Source organism: Bicyclus anynana, chromosome 7, assembly GCF_947172395.1.
Source record: "Bicyclus anynana chromosome 7, ilBicAnyn1.1, whole genome shotgun sequence".
Lineage (NCBI taxonomy): Eukaryota > Metazoa > Arthropoda > Insecta > Lepidoptera > Nymphalidae > Bicyclus > Bicyclus anynana.
The window spans coordinates 91,166-103,823 of NC_069089.1; the positions used below are offsets into that span (position 1 = coordinate 91,166).

Below are 12,658 nucleotides of genomic sequence, written 5' to 3' on the forward strand. Positions count from 1 at the left end.
GTTCCACCACCACGTTGATCTCCTTGATCTTGTTATTATAGTATCAATACCCGATCTCTGTCGTCCATCTTGTCGTGTGCGCGGTGGCGGCGCGGCGTGCGCAGCGCGGCGTGGAAGCGCAGCGTGTGCTCCACCGACATGGCGGCGCACAGCGCGGCGTCGCGCCGCACGTAGGCCGCCACGCGCCGCAGCGTGCGCGCCGCCACCGCCTGCCCGTTCAGCACGATGGCTCCCGACAGCTTCTGTTGGCGAGCAGGGCGTCACTGTACCGTACCATCTGATGCGCGTTGATTCGTTGCAGTGGCGGATCCAGGATTTTGATTTGGGGGGGGGCTTGACCTTGATGAGGTTTTATCAAGGAAAACAATACAAAAACGGCCGAATGCATGTCGGGCTACGCGCGTGTAGGGTTCCGTAGATTGAATTAGCACACATAGGTTATGTTTCAAAAGACTCGAGTCTTCTAGCTCTTTTTAGGGTTCCGTAGTCCACAAGGAACCCTTATAGTTTCGCCATGTCCGACGGTCCGCCCGTCCGTCTATCCGCGGTTTAGCGCAAATACTATTAATTACTACTAGAAAGCTGGAAATTAGCATGAGTTAAAGTAATTAAAAAGGTGAACAAAGTCATAAAACAAAATCTTGCAAAATACATTTTTTTAGGATCCATGTAAAGTGGGAATGAATATTTTATCGGCTATCCCATGGTGTGGAGTATCTTTATCGGATTTTTTTGTGAATTATATAAGGTACTAAAGTGCTTACTTAATCTACGGAACCTTACACTGCGCGTGGCCCGACACGCACTTGGCCAGATTTTGTTATTTTAAGACTCTCTTTGTTTCTAGGCCACTTGAAGGCTAAAAGGCCAAATAGCTCTTTAGCCTACAGTCTAATTGTATTTACTAGTCTTAGATTTCAGAACTTCGAGCCCTAATATTTATATTTGACTGGCTTTTTGAAAAGGCTCGCGTCTTAGGCTAAAATACATTTTTTTAGATAGGCTAAAAGGCTAAAAGCCGAATAAGCTCTGAGCCCTCGCGCAGAGCCTATTTAAGAGTTTATGTTTTTTTTATTGTAAAAAAAATATTGTAACCACGTTTACTATGAGTGAGAATGCATGTTTAGCTGCGTGACGTTATTTTAAAACAATGTGGTGGAATAACCAAGACAGCGGATATTACGTGTATCCTTATTGCACTCCTACAATTATGGGTATCAAATGAAAGGGCTTGCTGAGAGAAGCTCGAAAACAAAAGTAACGTCACTGTTAATCCAATATAGCGAACTTCTTTAACATGGCGGGCTAAGTAGGTATTTTACGCATTTCTACAATATGGATATCAAATGAAAGGGCTGCTAAGTGTAACTCGAAAAATAATGCGACGTTACTTTAAATCGAATTTGGTGGTTTTCTAAACATGGCGGATTAAGATTTTTATGCTTAGCTATGGGTATCATATGAAAGGGCTTGCTGAAAATAACTCGAAAATAAAAGTGACATCACTCGAAATCCAATATGGTGGATTTATTATACATAGCAGACTAAGTATATTATGCACTTCTACAAAATAAATATAAAAATGTAAGGGCTTGCTTAGTGTAACTCAAAAAATATTGTGATTTCTATAGATTTCCGATTAAAGTGTATATGCTTGCTTAGAGCAGCTCGATAAATAACTACGTCACTCTAAATCCAAAATAGCGCTCTTTGAATTTAAATTTTTACTCGCACGCACGCACGCAATGCCTAGATATCGATTTTGAAAGAAATCGGTACAGGAATAAAAATTTTCAATATGGTGGCCTGTTTTTAAATTTTTACTTCAGAGTCTGTTTTCGTCATTCATTCAATGCCCAGATATCAATTTTAAACGAAGTCGGTGCAAGAATAAGAAATGATGGCCTTTCTTTTAAGTTTTACTTCAGAACTTGTTTTGCACTGCAATGCCTAGATATCGATTTTGTATGAAATGGAAATATGAAAAAAATTCTTTCAACTGCACGAAAGAAATTTTGAATTTTACTTCAAAATCTGTTTTTATTAATCATGTAATATCCAGATATCGACTTTGAACGATATCAGTGCAGGAATAAAAAAAATAAAATAGCGGTTTTTTTTAATAATAACTCACCTACACGTCAAACTCGGACAAATCGTCAAACGCACCCATATATAGGTACAAAAAATATTAAATGGCTATTTCTGCCAATTTATAGTAAACTGCCTAAAAGAACCAGAAAACCAGAGTCTAAACGGCTACAAAGTCATTAAGCCCTAAAATAAGACTTGAGTTTAAAAAAGGGCTTGAACTTCTTTACGACTCAAGTCTTTTTGAAGGCGTCGGCCATAAGCCGTGCTCTAAAAAAGACTCCGAGTCTTAACAAGTAGGGCGAAAGAGACAGTCTTTTGGAACACTACTTATAGATCATAAATACTAATATTATAAAGCTGAAGAGTTTGTTTGTTTGTTTGTTTGTTTGTTTGTTTGTTTGTTTGTTTGTTTGTTTGATTGAACGCGCTAATCTCAGGAACTACTGGTCCGATTTGAAAAATTCTTTCAGTGTTAGATAGCCCATTTATCGAGGAAGGCTATAGGCTATATATTATCTCCGTATTCCCACGGGAATGGGAACCACGCGGGTAAAACCGCGCGGTGTCAGCTAGTAGATCATAAAATGCATAAAAATACCGATTCGATACCCCACATTATGGGATAGACGAGAAAAAAAAACATTCTCACTTTGTCGACATTATTAATGGTTATACTCATGTAAATTACAGCTTTCTAGAAATAATAGTCTCTGCGCTAAAACGCGGATAGACAGACGGACAGACAGACGGACATAGCGAAACTATAAGGAGTCCTTGTGTACTACGGAAACCTGAAAAGGCTGTTTGGGTTTCTGAAAAAGGGCTCGAGCTTTTTTACGACTTGAAACGTTTTGCCGAGCTCTAAAAAAGACTGAGTCCGAGTATTAACAAGTAGGGCAAAAGAGTTTTTTGGAACACTACAAACGGATCCCTGAATCGGAAAATAGTGTTTCCAGACCCCCACTATTTTTTAAAGACATTTCCAACACTAAGTGAAAAAAAATCATCTTCACTTTACATGTAAGGGGGTAATTTGAAAAAAGAAATTAAAATTTTGTTTTTAGAATTTGTCGACATTTTTAATGATAAATTACAGCTTTGTAGTAGTAATTGTCTCTGCGCTAAATCGCAGACAGACGAACGGACAGACAGACAGACTGACATGACGAAATTATAAGGTTTTCTTGTGGATTGAACCCTGAAAAGGCCGTTCAGTTTTCTTCAAATATCTGAAAAACTACTAAAGATTTTTTTAAATTTAATAAAAAAACCAAAAGAAGAGCAAATTCTGTAACCATTAGCTCTAACTCTTGGATCTGTCAGACCAATATTTTAGAAATCCCAGTGGGTTGAACATACAGCCGACTATAGGTATGAATTTGTCACACGGATGGCAGGATACTACAGAGTACAGCTACCGAACGATTAGATTTGTCACGTTAACAAATATAGAAAATTAACATTTGAAAACACTACCTATCATAATTTTATTTAAAGATTTTTCATGGGAGCACTAAGATCCTTTTGGGGGGGGCTTGAGCCCCCTAGCCCCCCCCCCCCCCCCTGTATCCGCTAGTGATTCGTTGGATAATATGGCCAGTCCTACTAGCCTATAGTAACGTCTTTTCAATACAGAAATTTGGAATTCAAGCTCATCACTTTTACGAGTTTCTACGTGAACAATTAGATATAGTTGATACATTTTGAATAACATTTATAAACAAACAATATATAACTTAAAAGAAATAAGCTATGAAATGACATGCGTTTTCTGCCTTCATTTATTTATTTTATAGTTTATTTGTACACTACAACATAAGAAAAAACCAACTACTAAGATAGAAAAAAGTATAGCACAGAAGTAAGATACAAAAGGCGGCCTTATGCTACATAGCGATTTCTTCCATTCAATTTTGGGAACCTAATTTCTAATTTGTTTGTTGATAAACAGTACTCATCGAGTAGGGCGATAGGATAGTGATACAAACTGTTTAGTGTGGGGGAAACGTGTCAGCCAGGGGAAAGGAGTGTTAATGCGTTCTAGAAGGACCCTTTACACCTACACCCGAGGTCACAAGTTCTGGGACCTGCTTCAGATGTATCCTCTATCACAAGATGATTTAAGATACGCCATATGATGCTGCTTCAGGTTGCATTAAGGTGTCAGTATTATATTATGTTTCTGTTATGTGCCAAAATGTCTCCACAGTCCCGTCAGTAGGTATAACCACCATAGTTTTTTGCGACAAAAAAGTTTGATGCAGTCAAAAGATCCAGCTTTTAACAAAATACTGATTTTAAATCAACTGCTGGTGCCATTTTTAACGATGAAGGAAGGAAATATAAATGTTTTTTTATTATTTCTCAGAAAAAGTAACACGCTAAACCTGCACAGCCTGACTCTCATTTCATTCAACGTTAAGTCATTATCTACCTTTACTATTATTTTGTACAGCATAATAGGACCCACAACTTTCCTCTGACTTTTACGGAAAGGAAAGTAACGACGTAAGAAACTAGGATTGACAGCAAAATAAGAGGTCATGCATGGCGGCCTGACACTGAGCGCGCAGCGAGATAGTGTCGCGCTCGCGACCGGCCGGTAGGTACGTACGTCGTACATACTTGTTAGAGAAATTTTCACAGTACAGAGAGGCACTTTCACAATAATCTATCGACTATTTCATATGTGTTTCCAATGTAAACTTCAACGAAACCATTACTAATATTGTGAAAGTTTAGTTGTTCGCAATAAAATATATTTACCTTACTACTAAAGTACAATAGGATAGGCACTACGCTTTTCAACATCAGCATATATTCAACGATACACTGCAAATGCAAACACAGGTCATGCATCTTCATAAATATGCGAGGAACTTTTGAGCTTCGGCTCAATATAGGCACGTGTACCACGGCGGCGGGCGCAGGCTGCCGTGTTGTGACGAGCGCCGCGGGCGACGAATGCTTGAGGTGCTCTTCGCGCCAGTGCGTGTGAGTACACAAAAGCACTCCCAATTTCGAAATGCAGTAAAGACGAGACAGACAGAAAATAGCTGACCGCTATTTTTCCTAATTACGTTCTATTGTAATGACATCACGATAAATACCTTTCTAGCCCCGGCCAGCACGTCCAGCAGGCCGCTGGCCTCCGCCTGCGCCGTGGCCAGCACGGCCAGGATCTCGCCGGACTTCACTTCGAAGCTCAGCCCCGACACCAGCAGCGTCGACCTGTTCTCGGGGGATGTTATTTCTAAACTATTGACCTGCAAGAGGGACTGCAATAAGAAAATATTCTTCATCCTTGACGAGATTTTAAACGTAACGAACTCTACACTTTTGCTTCTAATTACACTCAAAGTTCATCTTTCGTCATTATCAGTTCATCTAACGCACGATCTTTGTTGGACTACTGGAAGTCTGACTGATGTCGTCCCGCATCCGTCCGACGAGTTGGGTTGTTTTTGATTAACAAGTTAAGGTTAGGTTAATGTTAAGTTGGGTTGGACTAACTGATGGTCCGTCTTTCCCATAAAGGTTACCATTCCAACGACCAACGCTTCGGGAATCCAACATCCATCATCATTCGGACTATTCGGCCGGTACACAGGGAGTGGTCGAGCTGCGGCACTAACACGTTGTTTGGATCACACAGAGATGCTCCGAGAATATCGCAATGATGTGGTACAGTCACTCACATAATAGTTAGGATAGATGTAGGCGGAGTGCGTGTACCCGTCGAGCTGGTCGGCCGGCCGCAGCGTGGACAGCTTGCGCGAGTGCGCCAGCGACAGTTGACTGCCGGCCTTGGACGCGCGCCCGCCCGCGAGCGACGCCGGCAGGTAGCTGCGACAGGCGGCCTGTTACTGCGGGCGCTCTCGGCACCACTTCACGTGTGAAACACAGTTATCTTCTCTGGAGCGAGAGATACGCTGTACTTGTATGATAGAGTCAGTTGTCATCGCAACACTGGCTGGTTGGATGGTAAAACCTTATCACAAACTAAACTCAACTAAGATACGTTACTTACAAACAGTAATTTTACAGCATAGGAGGACCTACCGTTTTTATGAATGAAAGCGAAAGGCATAACAAAATATCGACCATTCAGCGACGTACAAAGTTCAAATTCGGCACCGCGGTAAAACTTGTATAAACATCCGCTGAGAACGGATTCTGTGGAAGAGCCGGACGAAGTCTCAGGCATTATTCACCTAATAAATATTTCTGTCGTGATACAAGGTTCTATTCCGTTTATAGAAGTATATACCTTTGATGGTCATTGTCGGGAACGTAATCGGCGACACTGTTCCTTCTGTTGTACGAGCGGCTGGGTCTGGAGTCGCCGCCCACCACTCCCAGCAGGTTGGCCTCGCTGTGCGACTTGTGCCGCGAGTTGGTCCAGTGCGAGTGCGGCTCTCTGCCCTGTATGCCGGCTTGCTGCATCGCCACGAGAGGCACTCCGGTGGCGTGCTGACAGGGAAAATGGAAAATCATGACAAACATTAGCTGTGACAACTTATATTTCATACGAAGACGTTTTTTATCAAATGTCTATGGCATGTCCGTCCGAAGTCGTGAACATTTTACGTAACTAACTCTTAGTGTGATCGGTGCCTGTCAGCAGATAGTACTCAAGTTTTTGATATTCACTTTCTCCTTCATTCCAGAAAGTTCGTTCTACACTAAGAAAGTAAGATCGTCTAGTGATAACTATGAATTAGGATACAATAAAATATGTTTCGACGACTTTAGCAGTACTGTAGCAGTAGATAAGTGCTGCTTATAAACGGGAAATACATAGAGTATGATAACTTTAGTTCATGTTCATACCTACTCGTATAAGTACATTCTAAACATTCAAAAGATATATTTCTCTATACGTCGCTCTCTCTTTAGTTCCGATAATACGAAAGAATAACGACAATATTTTCCCGCAAAAATATGTATTAAATGGATGGATGGTAAACCTGATAGGAAGGATGCAGGTTCTGCATCCTGAAGTCGGGGTCGGAGCGGTACTTGCGGCTGTGCTTGTAGTTGGTGGACGTCTCGTTGTCGGAGCTGTCGTAGCCCGACGACGTCTCGCGCACCCCGCGGCTTTGTCGCTGTATCCTGAAATGGGAGTAAACAACTATAGCCAAGTGAATTTGTCTACATATCAAAATTATCTAGTTATTTCTTGGTGCGCATTTTAGACTTACGGTAAGTGAAAAACTATCGCCTAAGGACAGAGCAACGCAACATGCAAGGGTCGACTTGCACAAAGTGCGTCCCGTCCATCAATATGAGGTGGAAGTGTTTCCACACGTACCTACCTATAAGCACCGGCAACCAGCCCACAACACGACAATGCCGCTTGGCAACAGAAACAAGCATGGCAAGATAGACGTCAAAATATAATTGTTCCAGTACCTCGGCACAGGTTTCATGCCGCTCCCGATGGACGTCTTCGGCTTGGGCGTTCCTGAGCGCTGCGAGCCGTTGTGGTTGGGCGGGAACACGCGCGGCAGTCCGAACTTGAGGTACGTGTACATGTTGGAGCCCAGCGCTGACCTGGGACACAAAACTATCTTCAAAACCTCTTCCTTAAACACTTTCATAGGAACCGTCCAGAATATTATGATGACAAAAATGAGAAATGATGGGTTTGTAGCCAAATTACACATCTAATTTTAGTTTTCGAAGCGATAGTTTTTGTGGCACGAGCATCGATGTGCAAGTCGGCTCCGGGGCCTGGTGTGCACGTACTTGGGTCCGTATCGGGGGTGAGAGAGGATAGACTGCACGGTGGTGTCGCGCAGCTGGAAGTTTCCGTACGGCAGCGGGCTCTTGTCGGTGCTGCCCAGGGCGCTGTCAGTGAAGTCAGAGTTCAGGTTTTGCCTGTCAATAAAATGCATTTTACTAAATTAAAGGAAAGAGGAATCAAATCGAAAGTTCTTGTAACCGATAGTGCGAATTGTCAATGCAGTTTTGAGTTCCCGATACGAGTAAGCACTTAGAGTTAGCTGACGACATTGACCTGTATATGGACCAGGCGTGCAGGTCCTCCGAGTGCATCCCGCGCGGGTCGTGCAGCATGGGGTGCGCCGGCACGGAGTAGCGCCGCTCGCCGCCCAAGCCCAGCGCTGACATGCTGCTCACTGAAACAACAGCTAATGTTGTACTTAAAGCACGGATGCCCAGGGAAAAACGGAGTTCGACAGGGAGTTCCTTTATCACAGATTTTAACATGAGTTAGCGTCATGGTTCCAATTTCTTATTTTCACAAGTAGAATCAGGAGTTTTAGCTAAATCGGTTTTTTATTAATATCCAAGGTTTTTATATAAACGAACAATTTGTAACATTATAACACTGAAGGTGGAGTTAATTACCTACCTGTGTCATCCCATGAGTGCGTGGAGAGAGTTAGCGCCGCCAGCCGCCGGTCGCCCCGTGGCGAACATGCTATTCACGTGCCATCTGCAACAAGCAAACCGATCGTCAGCCAACAATGCTCACCTCACGTTTACTGTAGATACATACATCGGGCTGGAAGGTAACAAGACTTATCCTTGACGTGCATTATCCTAGTCGCTGTAGTCAAGTTCATTATAATCGTCATAATTATCAGTTGATGGACGACCGTCCTTACCCTGATATTAATGCCCTAATGTTAACTTTAACTTAACTTTGCACGAGCTCGAAGATTATTATAGCAGTTTTCATTTATTTTACTAACATCACACATGAGGCTAATGGGCACAGGGAACGGACATGTTCCAGCGAGTGATTTTTATCAAAATCGGTTCTGTCGTGAAAAAGTTACAATCCTAACTTCAATTTTTGTTTATTATTAGTACGGATCAGTGAAATAAAGGAAACCATTCTATAACATAATTAGTGTTACGCGTAAATTAGAGCGCGACCTTTCGTTTATGTTAAACCGCAGTCCGACGGACCGACGGACCGACGGACCGACGGACCGTGGCACTTCCACCTTCAGCATTTTCGGCATTGAACAGTTAACACACATCCCATCCGACTGAGGCCTGCCGACTGCCGACTGCCGACTGCCGACTGCCGACTGCCGACTGCCGACTGCTGATTGCCGACTGCCGACTGCCGACTGTCGTGTGTTAAGGTAGCGCTGCCCACACATGCCAATAGAATAATGAAAAAGGAATTCAAATTGTATTTGGTTTTAGATGATTAACATTAAAATATTTATTTAAAAAATAACAGATCGAGAAACGGGCTATTTCTTATTTAGGCAAATCAAGTATAAGTTAGATTTTACAATATTATACGTATTTTAAAAATGCTGCTAACTAAGTAATACCTTGCGTTAAGAAAATAAATAAAACATATATAATCCATATGAGTAGATACATAACTATAGATAATATACAATACACATTGAGAATTTGCGTTATATGTAGCTTTGGAAGTCTGGGAGTTGGGGAGTGAACTTTCAACTTTTTGGCAAATCAGAGAACTTAAGTAAGTAAGTTTTTTGGAAAACCCAATAATGCACGTCGCATAACACACTAGGCTCCCTACTCGTATATTAAGAACTTTTCAACTTTATTTTTAAAAATATGAAATATATTTTGGGTGGCACCTATTATTTATTAATTAAGTTTGGTTTTGTTTATTTCAGTGTTTTAGTTACTTTGGAATGAGTATGCTCTAATTCGACGAAAGAAGAGTCCATCGAGCTCATCGATGGTATAATATATGGAAGCGCCACATTTGTAAATCCTTTATAGATTCCACTTTCATCTGTGACTGGGCAACGGACGCCGCAAAGCTTGCAAATCGACTTGAATAATTTACACACACGACATTCAAATTGGTTTCCAAATTCAATCAACTAAATCATATTCACCTTTCAGATTTCTAAACCAATAATTAAAATATATTACTTATTCAAATTTTGGATACGTATGTTTTTGTAGCCTGGTTTGTAACTTTCTACAAATTGATCACTAATATCTCATAACCCATGTTATTATAAATGGGAAATGGAACTGAGAGTTTGTTTGTTACTTACAAATTGCTCACAATTCACATACACCTCACCGGACAGACACCAGTTCATTCAAAGAAGTGTGTTGCTCGTGAAGAATAGAACAATAAATGTCATCGTTTATAAATAATTGTTTGACGAAATGTTCCTACAGGTACTCGTACATAGCTGTAGGCACAGAAAACATAAATGTGCTATAGGTACCTACTATCTACTCGCAACAACATAAGCGTTCTTACTCGTACGATTTCGAAGTTTTGTTTGTTTTCTTCCTGAAATACCAACTTTGATTAAATCACGCATTACTCATAATATTATTATCTCATAGATTAGGTACTCACAAAAATAACTTGAGTAAATATAGTCGCGGCTATCCACTAGTGCACAATATCGCTAGAAAGGCGCGGAAAGCAATTTAAAATAATAAGCAAAGCAACTTGATTTCTAACAAATATTTGCCAACTTGTGTAATTTGATAGTTTGCTCATCGCATTCATGTGGTGACGAGACATACGAGTATGTTCACCTAACCATACAACAACTAAATAGTTTGGAAATCCTGTCACTTGCTAACTTTATTCATAATATTGAATCATAACGATTATTATTTTAATAAAAGAACATGTTTATAATCTGAAAACAAGTTAGCGCTGAAACCATGTTATTGTGACGACGCAACGCAGTCACAGACTGACCCGAGCCAGATTTAAACCTAATACCTGTCGGTTTGTAAACGAAATGTTTGTAAATGTTTAATTATTTGAACAAAAGCATAAATTACGTAATGTTAAGAATCGCCATACAACCTTATATCCTTCTATTTATCTCTATACAGTATCGTGGTGTAGATACCTATTCGATAGTTGCAGTTTATTTGCTGACTCTACTTAATTTTTCATTGTTTGTACCAAATTGTTACCCTGGCTTTCATGAATGTAGTTGTTAGATGTCAAGTTTCGTCATGTCCATCACTTTCGTCATGTGAGTGACTCGAACAGCGCACAGTCACAGAAGCTATCGCCACAATCTGCGCGCCATTGTTGTATTATGAAAAGTGTTGTCAATGAGCATTCTCTGTAACTCGATTATGGATACCATTGTTCTTTACCGATTGAAACGAATGATGTCTGCTAAAGGTGGGTCTGCACATGACAACAACGAGAGAAAAATGGATCTGCACTAATATGTTATAGAGGTAAAATTTATGGTATTGTGGGGGTCCGATCTTTTGAACCGATTTTGAAAATATTTTTCACACTATAAATCCACGACACAAATCCCTCGGGAACCATGTATTTTTTCGGGATGAAAATAAGGAAAGCAGCCTATGTGTTAATCCAAAATAAAATCTATTTCCATTCCAAAGTTTAGACAAATCGGTTCAGTAGTAGAAGTAACAAACGTCCACACAAACTTTCGCGTTTATGATATTAATATTAGGATTAATATTAAATAATATTAGGATATATAGGATTCTCACGGCAACGAGAAACAACGCGGGTGAATGGCTAATCGGGGGGAGGGGCTAAAACATAGAACTTTTAAAGTGTACCTAAGCCTACACTAGGTACATGTTCAACTTTTTTAAAGAATTTCATTAATCGTCTTCGTAAAAAAATGAGAAGTTTTGCAAGAAATGAGTCCAAACCATTTACTGTGCCCAAACTCTACGGTTCTTGTTTCGTTAGTTAGAAACTTATATTAGTAAATAATCACCATTCACATTTATCTTTAACAAATTATTATTAATCTTGTGAAAGCAGATCTGATAAATTCCAAACAACTTTGTCATAAATTAATTCGTAAATCATAATATGACAACTTCGATTTGATTATTATGTTCAACCATAATGTTTTTTCTTTTTTTGCCTTTTACGTATTTTATTCTGTAAAATGTATAATTCATTAAGATGGTTGTTAAAAGCTATTGTTAGAATCCGTAGGTAGAATATTAGTTGTTGGTTACATATTGGGCGGGTGAAATTATTTAACGGACATGAGACATTCACAAACACAAACAGTGAGAATTGATTATTAAAAATGCAACTACATACCTACTTATATTGTACCTACAATAAATGTAATATTTTGTTATCATAATTTATGTTGGTTGCAACTTTTCTTTTCATTTATTGTTTTTCTTTCGTCTGTAGTAATTTTGGCCCGCATATTGAATGAATTCAAGATCATAAGCCAATATTCAGCCTCAGGCAAAGTGCTTGTGCTTGCTTTGCACGCCGCGTACGTACCAACTGATACCTATTTAGTGTAAAAAATTTACTTATAAGGTATAATAATTGTACCTATTGGATAACTAGCTCTCGTATTCGATAAAGACATATAAGGAATTCCACATCCATGGTCATTTGCACAACCTAACGCATTGTTTCAACACCTACAATCTAACCAGCATGCCATCTCCCTTACGCCATGTAACGTATGCCATAATCACATAATTGTTGTTCAGACGGTTTCCTAGTGACAATCAATGAGCAGGAAAGACTCATACGCAGCACTTCAGGCCTTGAACCAGACCTCAGCGCCGAGCGCAG

At 40.2% G+C, this 12,658-nt stretch overlaps 1 protein-coding gene across 2 annotated transcripts in view; it reads right to left on the bottom strand.

Moving 5' to 3' along the window:
• The window catches only part of LOC112045066 (ATP-binding cassette sub-family G member 8), a 53,044-nt gene that overhangs the window by 9,166 nt on the left and 31,220 nt on the right, over window positions 1–12,658 (bottom strand). For both annotated transcript variants that reach the window (XM_052882593.1, XM_052882592.1), the window contains exons 2-10: window positions 8,474–8,557; window positions 8,117–8,237; window positions 7,846–7,977; window positions 7,510–7,650; window positions 7,065–7,209; window positions 6,365–6,567; window positions 5,793–5,940; window positions 5,205–5,360; window positions 51–242 (exon numbers count right to left, since the gene is read on the bottom strand). In XM_052882593.1, the coding sequence (XP_052738553.1) occupies window positions 51–242; window positions 5,205–5,360; window positions 5,793–5,940; window positions 6,365–6,567; window positions 7,065–7,209; window positions 7,510–7,650; window positions 7,846–7,977; window positions 8,117–8,229 (1,230 nt within the window). In that variant the 5' untranslated portion in view covers window positions 8,230–8,237; window positions 8,474–8,557. The remainder of the gene's footprint in view (window positions 1–50; window positions 243–5,204; window positions 5,361–5,792; window positions 5,941–6,364; window positions 6,568–7,064; window positions 7,210–7,509; window positions 7,651–7,845; window positions 7,978–8,116; window positions 8,238–8,473; window positions 8,558–12,658) is intronic.